Source organism: Mesoplodon mirus, assembly GCF_964341445.2.
Source record: "Mesoplodon mirus genome assembly, chromosome: 2".
In the NCBI taxonomy this organism is placed as follows: Eukaryota; Metazoa; Chordata; class Mammalia; order Artiodactyla; family Ziphiidae; genus Mesoplodon; species Mesoplodon mirus.
In genome coordinates this window covers 144,074,641-144,091,380 of record NC_138977.1, presented here as the reverse complement: position 1 = coordinate 144,091,380, position 16,740 = coordinate 144,074,641, and the positions used below count along the sequence as shown (strand labels likewise).

The 16,740-nt window shown below is 36.2% G+C and overlaps 1 protein-coding gene across 3 annotated transcripts in view; it reads right to left on the bottom strand.

Moving 5' to 3' along the window:
- Nucleotides 1-16,740, bottom strand: part of PRDM5 (PR/SET domain 5) — a 221,318-nt gene that overhangs the window by 99,914 nt on the left and 104,664 nt on the right. For all 3 annotated transcript variants that reach the window (XM_082609872.1, XM_082609873.1, XM_082609874.1), the window contains 6 exons: nucleotides 13,669-13,843; nucleotides 11,074-11,248; nucleotides 9,809-9,901; nucleotides 9,430-9,551; nucleotides 5,485-5,564; nucleotides 642-726 (listed from right to left, as the gene is read on the bottom strand). In XM_082609872.1, coding sequence (XP_082465998.1) covers nucleotides 642-726; nucleotides 5,485-5,564; nucleotides 9,430-9,551; nucleotides 9,809-9,901; nucleotides 11,074-11,248; nucleotides 13,669-13,843 — 730 coding nt within the window. The remainder of the gene's footprint in view (nucleotides 1-641; nucleotides 727-5,484; nucleotides 5,565-9,429; nucleotides 9,552-9,808; nucleotides 9,902-11,073; nucleotides 11,249-13,668; nucleotides 13,844-16,740) is intronic.

Sequence of the window (16,740 nt, the reverse complement as noted above, 5' to 3'; positions counted from 1 at the left end):
AGATATAAAGATGAAGTTTAAATTCAAGGAAGAAATCCTACTTCCAGATGAAAAATCTGCTGATTGGTATGAGTTCAAGTCAGGGTCACAACTCCGAATGCAAAGGGTGAGTGGCCTGACAGTGATGAAGGTAAAGGACAGACCTGCCTCCTGCTGGGCCAACAGACCCCACACAGGCCGGGCTTCCAATTCTCAGCAGAAACTACACACTTAGGTTGTTGGGTAAAATCCACATTTATACAATATTCATGTAATGTTGACAACTTTTTCAAACAAAGCATATCTGAAGGCCACCAGATCTTCTATTTTCGATCCACCATTTTTGATCTTCCATTTTCATTTGCCAAAATATCTATATCTGTCTCCAAATAAAGTAGCTATTCAAAAACATTCTGACTTAAATGGTCTCAAAGTACAGACATTCTAAACTCTAGAAAAGAGACTTCATAAAGCAAAGTTATTTTCAGAGCTGAATTTTTCTAAGTCTGTGTAACAGACCTATTACTAAAACTTGCTTACGGTCAATGGCCAAACTGGAACTAATAACCAGGTCTCCTGATTACCACTCTCAGAGCTCCTGAAAATGACGAGGTGAATCTTTTGTAGTGATTTCAATACAAATGGAAAAATATGTATTTTACCTGAGTGGGTGATCATATGACGTTTTAGCTGATTAGCTGAAATGAATTTCTTCATACATTCTTGACAATCAAATATCTCATGAATCTGCAAAAGGTTAAATTGACAGTTAAGTCAACTATCAAAGCCAAAAACTGTATAGAGCTCAAGTAAAAGTATAAACATGTGGACAGTTGCTACTGCAATATCCAAACTATATATTATAATTCAGCCCTAATTTGTTCACACTATCCTACATAAATTGAAAATGCAATGAACATGTTACCTAGTAGAAACATATCATTAAAAAACAGCTGACCTATTTTTAAAGTGCATAATAAATTTATACTCTCTGTAAAAACTTATACCTAGTATATATTAAGTCTCTGTTATGCACAAATTTAGACTTGGAAATATGTAACTTGCCAGTAAAAATATTCCCTTTACAGTAGTCAACACTACTTTAAACTTAAATATATGTAGTACAGAACAACACATTAATTAATGTTAAAGACAAGGAGATATATGATTCTGAAAAGCATTTAGCTCAACGCAAAATTCTCACAGGATAGGAGGACCACAATAAAAACCTTTATTAGTTTTATTTAAAAATTATAATAAGGGGGAGGAACATAACTTTAGCAAACAACTGGCTAAATAAATATTACAGTTTAATATTAAATTTAGTTCTTTCCCTCCCAGACACTAAATCAGAGAAATTGAATAGGCGGTATGAAAAGCAGAAGCTTAGTTTATTATCAGTAACAATGTACAAAGTTCTAAGAGGAATGTGTTGCAAGAAGCCTGATATTAGAAATGTTGATCATACCGATGAATAAGAGCATCATACTGTTTTGCTGAAGATTCAAAAATTGTTTTGGTGAGGTCCTGTTTTTGTTTCAACCTCATTAAAGGTAGTGCTCACAAAACTAAACCCCAGACAAGCAAAGGTCCTTCTGCAGGAAGCCAAGATACTGTGGTTATCCTTGCAGGATATCTAAGGCCACTACAGACTGAAAGTCAAGGCAGAAGACCCTGAACTGGTACAGCAATGAGTAGAGTGGAGGACTGGTAAACGGCTCCCCTGATCTAAGTGACCACAGAAGAACTCAAGGCAGGAATGGTGAAAAGACGGCACCAGGAAGGGAAACGGAAGCTGGGGCAAGGCTCACAGATCCCTGGTCTGCAGTCTGTGCCTTAAGCCTATGTCCAGCCACATGACAGGTCTGAGGCTGCCAACCTGCCTTCTGCTTCTGTCAGGTCTGATTCTTCCCGAGTCAGTAAACTCAGCTGGGAGTAACAGAGAAAAGGTAAACAAAGAAGACAGAGCAGAAAGACATCATTCCACTAGAATCTGACTTATTCCCCTGCTTACATGCAGTGGCTTCTAATCTTGATCAGGGGATATATAGGGTCCAGAGAGTTCTATGGTTCCTCAGAAAACAGTGTGAGATCCGCACAAGTACTCGGAAGGCAAGTACCACATAGTACAGCAGGAAAACTTTCAGCCTAAGAAATTTTAAAGGCAACATCTTCAATCATCAAAGACCCTCACAGCAATTATATGAGGTGTAATGTTTATTTAAAGATAATAAGAACAGATTTATATTCTTAAACTCTGTAACATATATCTTTTATAATAAGCTACTCTAAAAAATGATGATGTGCCTTCTGAGACATACATAAATGAAAACATTTATTTTCATTTTTAATGTTAAATTTTAATTAGTATATACAAATTTTAAATTATTTACCCATATAAAAATGGCAGCTGTTAAATAAATTACTGCAAAATATACTCATATTTGTTCACTTAACTCTCATGGCTTCTGAAACAGGAAACATTATTATTTTATTTATTTATTTATTTATTTTTTGCGGTACGCGGGCCTCTCACTGTTGTGGCCTCTCCTGTTGCGGAGCACAGGCTCCGGACGTGCAGGCTCACCGGCCATGGCTCACGGGCCTAGCCACTCCGCGGCATGTGGGATCTTCCCGGACCGGGGCACGAACCCCTGTCCCCTGCATCAGCAGGCGGACTCTCAACCACTGCGCCACCAGGGAAGCCCCATGAAACATTTTTAAAGGGTGAATTAAATTGATATTATCAAAATTATAAAATAGAATATTTACTATACATGAAAGCATTTTTGTATAGACTATCTTATTTATAGTGGAAAATTCAATCCAAAGCTATTCTCAGAACTCCTAAAAAGTTTAATAAACCATCAGACTTAAAGTGAAAATGACACTAATTAATGCCTAATGCTAAGTAAAGCACCTTTTGTAAAACGTCCAGCTTATTAAATTGACATGGATGGTAATAACTTATCATTTGAGGTCCCAAATTAAGTAATTTTCAGGAAGGATCATAATATATCTTATTGTAATATAGGGCAGTACATAGTAATGTAAGACACTGTTCTAGACTATAATATAAATTTGACCTATTCATACAGCACCATCTACTGGCAAGGTGAAATACTACAACCAAACTCTATTAGACATTAGACATATCCATCTATAAGAATAGTCAAAAATGGAGTCAATAAAAGCTGCCTGTGGATTCAGAAAGGCTAAGTCAGAGGATTAATGCTGTAATGAAGAGCTGCACTGAGCTACTAAGTTATTAACATTTGCAGAAACAGAATGGCTGTATTCCACCACCACCAGGTAGGATTTAAATCTACCAAGATATTCCCTGGGGGAAAAGTTCTTATGTTATGAAGAAAATAAATGGAAAAGAGAACACTTTTCAGAAATATGCCCCACTACCAACTTTGTTGAAATAGTCTATTTGGGAAAATCTGAAATTTGGTAAGATATCTTAAATTTCAACTTCTTAAGATCAGGGAAGGAAATCAAAGAATTATAAAAGTATGAGGATTTTTTTTTAATGTTTATTCAACTGGATTTAATCTTTTTGTCTCAGACTAGGTTCTGCTTCAGAAACCTTAAGGGTGATGAGAAGGGAGGAAGAGAGATGTAAAAGCAGCAGCATCTGGACTGGAGTTTTGTGCAAAACTCCCCTTAAACAGTAGCTTCAGTGCTTGCTTCAGCAACACTTGCACTAAATTTGGAATGATACAGAGAAGATTAGCATGGTCCCTGAACAAGAATTACATGCAAATTCTTGAAGTACTCCATATTTTTAAACAATCTGATAAAATAACCACATGGAAACTGAAAAGAAAAAAAAAGTAGTTTCATGGCACTTAAGAGAAGTAATTAAAAGACAATGATCAGTTCAAAGTCACACTTTATAAATGAGAGAACACAGGCCCAACGTTACATGGGGGGTTAGGGACAGAAGAAGGTGACATCCACTGTCTTCACTCCTATCCAGTGCTGTTGCATTATTTCTCCCTAAGGATCATAATCACTCAACATGTAGGATATAACCTCAGACATCTTAACAATTCAACTGTCTTATATGTTACAGGTTAAATCCACAGCACATGCTTGGAGCTACAGCATTGAATATCATATGAATTTTAAGGCCTGTCAAGTTATTTTGGAATACAGAGACACACAAAGAGACAAAATTCAACTTACAAACCATAATAAAAGTAAAATTTTACTTTCACTAGTACCATCTCCTCTCTTCTTTAGTATTAAATGACTAAAAGGCAATATTATATGCTCCTAGATATTCCGAAAAAATAATATATGAACTCAGGAAATAATCATTTATATCTTTGTTATTGTAATATAACATAAAATATATTTTTGGACTCTGCCATACTATGAACAAAATCTAAATTTTAATTTAATTCTATTCCATTGTAAATTCTATTAACTAGTGCTCATGTTGTTAGGGTTAATAACTGTCATTTACTTTTCAGGATAACTTTCATATTAAAATAGCAACTTAGTAAATTTAACGCTTATTGCAAAATGTATTAAATTTATTTTCTCCTAACACAGTTGGTCCTTGAGCAACAAGGGGGTTGGGGGGTTGGACCCACTGCACCCCACTCCCACCCCCCAACCTCTCCCTGCAGTGGAAAAATTGTGTAACTTTACAGTGGGCCCTCTGCATCTGCATCGTCAACCAACCCCTGATCGTGTAGTACTGGAGTATGTATTTACTGGAAAAATCTGCTATAAGTGGACCCGCACAGTTCAAACCTCTGTTGTTCAAGGGTCAACTGCATAATCGTTTCTGCTAACCACACTCTGACATTCTTCTACATTATTTTTAGCTCTTCAAAATAATACAGCTCTTTGTCTTCGCTTTGCCACACTTAACTATAATATGCATCAATTTAAGCTAAATGTCACTGCAGAGCATATTATAAATACACAAAAATATATGGTTTCCTCAAATATATAGTATTTCCTGAGCAAACAGCTACTGAGAAAGCTTGAAACCAGTATGAGGTGTCAGTCAGACACAATATTGTGTTGGAGAAATATTTCTACTAATTCTGAACAATAATAAACAACTCAAAATATTCTTTTGTGAGAGTTCACTCTTCTGCATATCAGTCTTGCATTTTTTTTTTTTTTTTTTTTCGCGGTACGCGGGCCTCTCACTGTTGTGGCCTCTCCCGTTGCGGAGCACAGGCTCCGGATGCGCAGGCTCAGTGGCCATGGCTCACGGGCCCAGCCGCTCCGCGGCATGTGGGATCTTCCCGGACTGGGGCACGAACCCGTGTTCCCTGCTGCAACGGCAGGCGGACTCTCAACCACTGCACCACCAGGGAAGCCCCCAGTCTTGCATTTTAGAATATGTTAGTAGTTAAATTAATGACAAAACTCTGTCTTTACAATATAAAAATCAGCTAAAAATTTTCATGGCCAACGCTATAAATGACTAAAAGATCTTACACTATGATGAGCATTAGTCTTTATCTTACTGACCTTCCTATGTTCCTGCAGGCTTGATGCTGAAGAACACTTTTTATTGCACACTGAACATATGAGTTTTTTCTTAGGATCCCCTAAACAAAAACAACAAACAAAATAAAATAAAATACCACCATGATTTATATTAGAATATTAAGAGGAGTATTAGATACAGTGTTTGTAGGTGATTTATAATTTCTAAACAGGTATTTCATCTTCTTAACTTACAACTCCAAAATTTTCAGTGTTGTAGATATATCCATTAAACTCAGATAAAGAAGAGGCTACATTTTAAACGCTTTCAAAATCTGAGGAATATTCAGCTTGGTATACCACTTTCTACATATATAAAATGGGCCTTTCACCTTTCCATGTACTAATTTAGTATTAAAAGAGAAAAGCACACTTCCATGAAAAATTAAAATTAATCAAATGTGTACATAAAAGAAAAACTGTATTTATTAACTCATAAGTTGATTTTGCTACTTGCTTTAAATTTTAACATAATATTTGATTTAATCAGCTGGATTTTTAAAAATGGAATTCACAGATTATTCTTTTCAGCACTAGACTTGATCAGCCTGCAAGATCTGAGAGTATATGATTTATCATATTAATGTTAAAAACCAGAATAAGGTAAAATCAAGAACAATAAAACATATTGGCATTCATATTATTTTACAAATCAAAACAAAGCTCAATTCTGTCTTCTTAAAAGAGTGATTATAATTATAGTAGACCATTTCAAATTTAAAATTTCACAGTGGTTATAAAAACAAGACTCAATAAAACAAGATTTTCAAATATGATATAACAACAATATCATCTGCACTACCATAAATAACCACAGAATGGTTTTTCAATTTTTAATTGATTGATTGCAAATACTCAAAAAGTAAACAAATAATAAAATGAACCACCATGTATCCACTGCCTGGCCCCCAAAATGACTAATCCATGGCTATTCCTGCCAAAACCTCAATCTCATCCACTACCTTACTTCTCTATTTTCTTGAAAGAAATCTAAAATCAGTAGAAAACACGATTACAAAATGACTTTATTAAAAGACTGTGTTTACGAGAGAGGAACACTTTCAGAAAAAGGAAAATATTAATTTTTGTCTTATCATTCAAGATACGGATTTCATATAATGCACTATTTTTAGCATGCCAAATAGTATAGCCAAAAAAATGTTCTTGGTGATTGACAAGTAATATGGCTATTAAACGAGAAAATTCTCCCAAGCAAAATGAATATCTGACAGCATGCATTTGACAGCATGCATTTGGTCATCAATTCTCTATCCATATCTATTATATATGAGGGGCCACTGAGAAAGAATATTCCCTCTTTTCCAGCTTGCACCAGCTGGTATTTCCCTCCTTTAATCCACAATCCTCTATTTCCCTAGCTTATCCCTCCAATCAGCTGCTCTCTGAGACTAGACCTTATTCTTTCCCAGAAGGTAGGTCAGGCTTGAGGGAGAGAAGAGAAAGAGAAGCAACATTTCCACAACCACCTGTTTCACCTTATCCCAATACTCCTGCCATGGCTCCTCCAGCTAGAATCACAGGCAATACACCAAACCCCCATCCCTACTCTTCAATCTCTTCTCTCCTCCTATAGCTTCCATTCTTCATCCTAGGACTGGAATCCTAGTTCCTCAGAGAAGAAACATGGGAAAAGTTTATGACTGTTTGCCTGAGAATGTAGATAAATGTTATTTTCCATAAATACAAAATCTCTATGTCAGCATCCACAGAATCGAAATCAAAAGAGAAAGATGGTTAAGGTGAATTAAGGAAGTTAGACACTTCACTGTTTCCTCTTGAGTAACTGGAAGGTCACCCTACAAGCTTCCCCAGGTTCAAGGACAAGAGCATCTACAAAGCCACAGCTAGACTTTATACCATTTTAGTTTTACTATATTCAGATTAAGTCTGACATTTGACTTTCTGATTCAGCTTTCAAAAACAGTCAGGGACACATTACTTACAAAGGTAGGAGATGCACTGAAAATTAATACAACTGTACTGAATACGTAGTCACTTAAGTACTGCGCGTTTCAGCACTATGTGGGTTAAGTGTGCTTCTAGGAGCCAGTCTGAGAACCTACCCACCATATGCTACAGTTTCTATGGAAAAATGTGATCCATATTTAAAAATTCAGCTTCTCTCTTCTCAGCATCTTCAATTCATATCATCTAACAAGGAACATTTGTCATTGTCAGTGGTAAAAGCTGCAAGATCTTCTCTTTCCTTGAATACCTTTGTCTTTCTACAGTAAAGCGTTCTACGACCACGTGTATGAACACTGCTTTTTTCGCTATTCTGAATATGGAATATTCTTTCCCCAAATGTCTGTGTAGCTCACAGACATGAGGGAAGAAGCAAGAGAGGGGCTATGAATTGAGTATCAATTCCAGCAAAAAGTATGCATGGTGATCTCTGGCTGAAATACAGTAAGTTTCATATTTTATGTGATCTACAACACAGAAAAATAAAAAACTTCCTTTTATAAATTATTTCCTACAAAATCACCATAAGTTTTCAGAATCAGTAATACTTTAATATCCAAGACCAACTACAAGAAGCCTCAAAGAAATTATGCTTCTAGCACAGTCTGAAGACCACATGCCCAATAACAAGAATGCAAGTTTCCAGAGTTTCAGTGTGCATCTGGTTTTTTACTTAGTTCAGCAAAGTTAACTTTAAAAATGACATGAAAGATTTGTTATAATACATTGCAGACAAGATGGAGAAAATTAAGAACAGCATTTTAAACATAACAGCTTTAAAAAAACAAAAACTAGGAAGAGACAGGTCTATCAAAAAGTTGTGATTGCCTTTTGCAAAGATAGGAAAGGCCCAAGTATAAAGAATTCAGAAAAATGTCATCTTCTCTATATCCTTCAAAAGGAAAGAAAGAAATCAGAACACTGTGAAGTCCAAGTGATGTGCACCATTCTGAAGCCACATTTCATAAGCCCATACCTTCTGCTACCCTGAGCTTTCAAATATGGCTTGTACTGAGTGTGCAGCCCAAACTGGTGGTGCGAAGTTGTAACTAGCATTAAAAGAGACACTTTTTGGACAATGAACAAATATAGGAAACAGAAACTGAGTACCGGTTATTCTTTTCTCCTGAATGTGAGAATAAATAGGATAGGAGAAAAGAAATAACACTTTCCTCATATGCAGAAAGACATTTCCACCCAGAAGCCAACAGCAAAAGCAAACACGTGAGGAAAATGTAAGTACAGAAGGATAAGAGGAGTGCCATGAACCTCAGCCTCCTTTAAGGAAAAGACACTGAAGAAATAAAACATTAATTCTGACAATAGTCATCTGTTCGATTTAGTGCAACAGATTCAATCCCTAAAGTCAAAATACATTTACCATGTGCTAAGCAGATGAAATCTAAGCGACAAATTTTCTATTTGTCTTACTGTTTAGCTAGCCATTAGAAGGAATTCAAATAGTAGCTACTTTATAAATCCAAATATATTCAATTAGCATGTCAAAATGTAGCCAGTAATTTTCTCCAATATAGAAGAAATATAAGGATTTTTAAAAATGGAATTTTACTGTAAAAATATTAAGGCAGAAGGGTATCACTTAACAGTTTTAAAATATATCTACTAAAAGAGAAATTTCACATGCTAAAATATTATTATTTAAAACATTAATTCTTAATGCATCTGGCTACCAAGCACAACTAGATTCTAAATTAGGTTTCCAGTTATGATTAATTCAAGATAGGAGAAATGACGAATATTGCTGAAATCAAAAAGAAATAGCGCTCAGTGAAAGAAAAAAATTCCATTTCCAGAGCTCTACATCTGTGTGAAATACAATGGAAAAGCAAGCTCTCTCCTCAAGAGTGAGAATTAAAAACAGATCGCTGTGGCCTGGGGAGAGGAAGCCCCTTTAAAAACAACCCTCTGATGAGTTCTCACCGGCGTGGATGTTTTCCTGGTGTCTTCTCAGGGCATCCTTGCTCTTCAGTCTCTTTCCACAGCTGTCAGCCTTACACACAAACCTGGCATCTCCCCGGCAAGTCTCCTGGTGCTGCTCAAAACTACAAGAAAACCAGGAATGGGAAACAGGGAGAAGAAATGAAGACACCTACAAACTTCTAACATCCAGGCTGGCTTTTGTAATGCATGCTCCCCAGTAGAGTTTCAGGGTCATTACAAGTGTTACCTAGGCAGGTAGGAAGGAAAGCACTGAAATTCTGTAGCCATGATACTAAATCACTAAGAAGCATGAAAGCGCATGCATGCCAATAATGACCCGCAATTATATAACAGCCATCTGATAACTCAGATACAAAACCTTGATGCTGAACTGAAGGAAGAATTGCAAACAGAGCACTGAAAACTTCGTGAAGAATCCTTCAGACTGCTTTTTGCTGAGCACTGAAGAACACTGAGGGGAAACAGAAAAAAAACAAAAACTGGAAGTCTAAGACAAAAACTTATGAAAATATCTCTACTTTGAATAAAGTCACATTCATGATCTCTCTTTTCATTCTGCCTTTTGCCCTTTAAACTTTTAAGTAGCACCTACAGTTTAACTGTAAGACTCAGCTCAGCAAAAAGTATGTTTGGTGTAGAATATATAATACTAAATTGAATAAAAGCTGACTAGAATGCAGTTTTAAAATCTATTCATTAAAAACTATATAGCCCTTGCTTGGTTTTTTAAAGAGTGTATAAGAGAATTTCCAAGTTTTAAGTTTAAGTTTTGAACAGAAATTTTTCATCTCAAATTTCATAAGCAAAAGTGGATGCATATATGAAAACTGTCTTAATATGAAATACAGGATGTTTCAGAATTTTACTTTAATGAATTAAAAAATGAAACATTAAGCCTATGTTAAAGATTTCTTGCTCATATGCAAGGTGACATTCTGTTAAAAATAAGTTTGTAAATATATGTATCCACTTTCTCATTTTTAATAATTCATGATACTGTAAAATACTTAAGTAAAAGGATAACTTAATATGCTGTTAATATATTTAAAATAATAAAGGGTGCAGAGCAATGATTGGGACCATTTAATTCATTTCATCATCATATCTTGTACATATTCATCTTTAAATTATTTCTCCAACATTGCTAGGAAATAAACAGTGCTTCCCAAAATGGCCCTGTATTCTTCATACTCTGAACTCTCTCCATTTCTTAAACTATTTCTTTTCTTTTTTCTTTTTTTTTTTTTTTTTTACAGATTTCAGAGGGAATAGCGAATGCAGACCTCTGAAACTTGATCTGCCACCTCAAAGCACTAGCTAAATTATGCATATCAGATTTCAAATTAGTACACCAATGAGCTTAATATTTAATGGCAAGTTATTAAATGGACAAAGATTGATTAGCATAAACAATGTTTACTTGTTAAACTTCATAGTCAGAATGTTTCAAAAACCAACGTACTATAGTACGAAAAGTTTATGACAGTGACAATAGAGAATGCTTAATTTCTATACACACACCATCACACACGCACACAGGTTAGAAACTATAAGACAAACTGAATGAAACAGTTAAACAACATGTCAGCTTATAATTTTAGATATACTCTTGAATGTACGCACTGTCTTTGCAAAGCCTGTTTAACTGGGAATTTCTTCCCACAGCTCTTGCACTTAAATTCTTTCTCCTCTGTGGGTTTCTGGTGCAATGTCTGAAGATGCTCAGCAAGAATTTCCTCACTGGTAAAACTCGATTCACACTGGGGACAGGCATAGTCCTCTTTACAGCCAAAGCGATCTGCATATTTACAAGCAAGGAGATTTGTTAGACAAAAATGAAGAGCCAAGAACTGCTCAGTTTTGCCCTCATTTTAAAATCAAAATTAATTGTGCTTAATGGTACCAGATTAATAAATTTTTACTATCTCTATGAGTATGAATAGGTTGCCCATGAAAAATAATAGGAAGTGTTACTAGAACAATACATTATTTTTTAAATCATTTAACTTGTGTTTCACCAAATTAATACAAAATCAAAATCAATTTTTAATTTACCCTGTAACATTAACTTTTCACATCAAAGAGTTATAACAAATGTTGAATTGCAACGCCAAAGTCTTCCCTGAAACGGGTCATCTTGAGTTCACTTCTAGCTGCAAGAAGAGAAAAACCCAACCAAGGGGAACTATGTTGAATTACCAAGGGGAATCTCACATATATGTGAAAAAAGGCCAAGGTCATAAAAACAGCACTCATTACAGTAGGTGGAGTGAGGCTCCACTGTCTCTCTGGCTGTCAGTCCTATATGGACTGTCATGGCTCTACCCAGATTTTTCAAAGTGTGCTACTTAAATTACATATTTTTTCTGATTATCAAATAAGATTAATTTTTTTTAAAGATTTTTTTTGATGTGGACCATTTTTAAAGTCTTTATTGAATTTGTTACCATATTGCTTCTGTTTTACGTTTTAGTTTTTTGGCTGCAAAGCAGATGGGATCTTAGCTCCCCAACCAGGGATCGAACCCGCACCCCCTGCACTGGAAGGAGAAGTCTTAACTACTGGACCGCCAGGGAAGTTCCAAGGTTAGATTTAGATAACATGCAGAAAATATGAAGAGAATAGAAATCACCAATAACCCCACCATGAAGAGACAACTGCTGTAATCTATTTCCATGCCTGAGTTGTCTTTTGGGAATTCATATTTTATGCGCAGTCTAAGAAACTTTATGATCACACTTTTTATGCAATTTCATGTAACGCTCTTTTTTCCATTTAATATTTTCTCAAGTCAAATATTTTTTAAACTTAAGGTACCATAATTTACTTATTTAACCAAACTCTCCATTGTTTGACATTTCAGTGGATTCTTTGTTTCTTTTGATCACTGTTTGGCTGGTTTTGCTTTTGTTTTGGGGGTTTTTTTAATTTGTTTTTTGGGTTTTATATTTTGCTTTTATAAACAAAACTGAATTCTAAAATAAAAATATCAACAGTATAAGCACACGATTCCTATAAGAATCTGTGTAAGTTTCTGTTGATTCTTCTTACAAAAGTAATAGAAATTGATATTTTGTTAACTAAATAAAGAAAAATCAGGGTGGTAATAAGTAGGAGACTTATTTTTAAGGTAAAATAGTGGACACAGTAATACCGTACCCTGGGGGCAACGTTGAAAATAAATACAAAAATAAAGAAAACACAGAATAGTACAGAAACAATTCCCATCACCCCAAATCTGACATTCCAAACAGCATAATGCATATTTGGAAAGACAAAACAGATAGCCTGTCCTCATCTTCCTTTTAAATACTCCAACTAAAATAAAGAAACAAAAGCATAATCTGGCAATACTGGGAAATACTCATACTTTTTCAACAATGATACAGTTAGAATAGAAAATTCATATAAAAGACATTAATACCACAGTGACTAAAGAAACCAGTGTCACTTCTGAAGTGGCTTTGTTAAGCAAAATGGAAAAATTCTCTATAGTAAGTATCAACCTTTTACAAAATGTGAACACCCTTAACAGCATTCAAATTTCCCTCAAACCCCATCAGGAGTAAAACACAACATAACAGAAACAAGCCCTAATAACAACTGATTATTCCCTGGCAGATGACAAACAAGTGACATCTATCTCCTAGATTGCAGGGCTGATTTAAGCAAGTCTACCTATGGTCATCACATATTTTTGGTTACCCTACTAGAATAACCCAGCAATGCTGTAGGCCTCTATGATCAGAACAAAGAAAGATTTCCAGATGCTCCAGATTCTCAAAGGATCTTAAGAGTGAGGCCCAGGAATAATCCCACAGGGCCCAGCAGGACCTCTGCACTCACCTTTCCCCATGTGCAGATGAGAAAGTAAAGTCTCAGAGTTAGTGACCTGCCTGATTATAACATGGATGAATGGCAGACTCGGGGCTAGGGTACAAAAATTCTCATTACTAGCTACCCACCAGTGAGAGCAGTGAAAGCTGGGAGCTGCCGCTGACCTTGGCAGTCCTACAGGGCACATCCATCACCCACCCCAACCCATCATTCCCTTCCTGCTGGAAGAGAGGCACACAACTAAATATCCTCCAAGAGTTCTGACAAAAACTAACTTTATTTTGAGAACACCCTATTATATTGCAATTATAATCAAGCACAGTTCAAACTTTATTTCTCCCACAATTTTCATTCTCTCGGACCATCAATTAGAGGTAATACCTTTTCTGCCAGTTGTTGATTGTCCTTTAGAATTTTTACCTTCCTCTTCTTTGATCATTGTCATAATTTGCTGTTCTTCTTCATCGGCCTCCATGTCACTGTCCAGGTAGCCAATCAGAAGCTCTGTATCTGTTTCTATATCTTCAATTGCCAAATAGAAAATGTTTTCTCCTTCCTGAGACAAAATTTAAAATATATGCTGTTATATGACCAATATATCTCAATAATAAAAAAAAGCTAAACCATTCGTTTCTGATAGTAACTAAGAAATCATTTTTAAGACACACTGAGTATCATGTGCTCATGAAAAGTTAGTACTCCGTTTTTTTTGTTTGTTTGTTTGTTTGTTTTGCGGTACGCGGGCCTCTCACTGTTGTGGCCTCTCCCGTTGCGGAGCACAGGCTCCGGATGCACAGCCTCAGCGGCCATGGCTCACGGGTCCAGACGCTCAGCGCGGCATGTGGGATCTTCCCGGACCGGGGTATGAACCCATGTCCCCTGCATCGGCAGGCGGACTCTCAATCACTGCCCCACCAGGGAAGCCCACTACTCCGTTTTTTATATATCTACTTGATCTGAACACTGAAAAAGGAAACTGACAATATTTAGTCACCTGGCAAATAAACTACAAATATATATTAAAGATAGTGACATTTATACCTATCAAATGAAATAAGGATAATTATTTAAATTTCTGAAAGTTAAATTTTGCATCATTAATTGGCTTTATGCAGTAACACCTAGTGGAGGTCCATAAATGAAGTAGAAAATAAATCTGTTAAGTAATGGTGTCATTTCTGAACCCAGAGAGCAATGAGATATCAATGATTTAATTATGATTAATATAAAATGCAAAACTGAAAGAAGAAGAAAACTTTCAAGTTATAACACAAACCAGAGGAATTGCAAATGAACCCTGAAAGAATTTCCAAAAAGCTGGGCTGGGGATAGAAAAAAGACTAGGTACCTGGGAGGTTCAAAACATTGACTGGGTCATCACGTGTACCTAAATCCCACTAAAATGACAGAAGAAAGAAGAAAGCAAGTTCCACCCTTAACATACCACCATTTTTTAGAAAATTCTAGAAGAAGAAATTAGCCAGGGTTGCTAACACAGAAGAAATCTCAACCCATAACAGACTGAGAAGAGGAATGCAGCAAAGAATAACCCAAGGAAACCCCAGAGAAACTTCATACTTGGAACCAATGATACAAAAAGCCCCCCTGGGCCTGGGGCCAATTACCAGGGAAGCCAGAATTGGGGCTGCTTAGCCGGCAGCCCCCAGGAGAAACACCCTGAATTGATGTCTTTTACACAGTTGAGGATTTGTTCTGGGAGGGCTCCTAGCTTGGCTGCTGAGGATAAAGAGAAGCAAAGCATAACCTGAACTGCGGTGGGCAAGTGAGGGAAAGAAGAAGGACAAAATGCTCCACCCAGGAGTGAAATCCAATAAAGCAAAGAACACAGAACAAAGCCTCCTCTCCTTTGGCAATATCATAGCACCTAGGTGAGGGAGGGAGAGACAGAGGAGGAGGAGGAGAAATCTGTAATGAATGTATGCATGTATATATATGTATGTATACACAAGCAGAACCCCATGAAAAACTGGAAAATATGCATCAAACTGTTATAAAGTTATGATTTTGAGGCTGGGAGAAGTAGGAGTCTATATTGAATACTGTTTTAGTTTCTTCTTACAACAAAGATTACTTTGCAATTTTAAAATGCAATTTTAAAAACAATAAATATTAGAAAATTCCATGGATGAGACAGCAATTATGATCACATTTATCAAATACTGTGTAAGGGAGGACTGATTCAGAAGTTCAAAGCAATGAAGCACATTTAACCATTAGCTGCAGTTAATTAAATGAAGTTCCTGTAATATTTTACAGCATTCTTGGAAGTTCATGAATTTCATACCTCCAGAAACACAGAAAGTTATTTCTAATTAAAAACACAGTTAACTTCTATATAACTGTTACTTTTAATGCAAAAAAAACAAACAAAAACTAATGTGGACACTCAGCAAAAGAAAGATTTCTGGGCTTCCCTGGTGGCACAGTGGTTGAGAGTCTGCCTGCCGATGCAGGGGACACGGGTTCGTGCCCCGGTCCGGGAAGATCCCACATGCCACGGAGCAGCTAGGCCCGTGAGCCATGGCCTCTGAGCCTGTGCGTCCAGAGCCTGTGCTCCGCAACGGGAGAGGCCACAACAGTGAGAGGCCCGCATATGGCAAAAAAAAAAAAAAAAAAAAAAAGAAAGATTTCTTTTTCAATTAACTCAGAAGCGGCACTTTCCAGGTTTTTGGAAACTACTTGCTAAAAGAGTCACCAAAGCAACAAAGGGCTCACCTAATGAAGATTTCAGAAAATAATCATAAATCTCAGTGGTTACCTGATCAATATCCAAGAAAGTTAACTGAAATGTCTTTCCAGCATATTAGTCATTCATTTTATAATGAATGACCTTCATAGCACCAAGAGAAGATAATAATTTTTAATTGTAAAACATGATAGCATTAACTTAAACGGCAATCATAAGACACAACATGCCTATTTAGGGGTTCTGTAATAAAAGAAAATTTTAACATACCAGTTAAAACTTCAATTTAATAAAAGTAATGGCTGCATTACAAGCTCCAAGGATCAAGTACATGTTCTATCTGTATGCCAAACATGTGATAAGAGGAATGTCATGACAGGTATTGCTCCAATCTATTTACTAAATGGAGATATCTAGATATCTCTCTACATATAATTCCTACCACTACCCAGACCAAGAGCCTCTTCCTTTTCATTTGCCACAATAAAATTATTGTAAGAAGTATCCTGTTAAATTGCTTCCTTACTGATTTACTCACTCAACAACCTTTCATTATATTATTCTCCTTCTTCAAAACCTCTGATTGTCAGAACCTACCAGATTTCTAATCCCTGGAGCATTCTCAAACTCTCTGAGGTGATTTTCCCCACCTGTAGGTTCATCCCAGGCCCAATCTCCAGCCCTTTGGCAAGAAGGATTTAAACAGCGTTGACCCAACACTATGGGACTGAGCATCAACTCCCAGT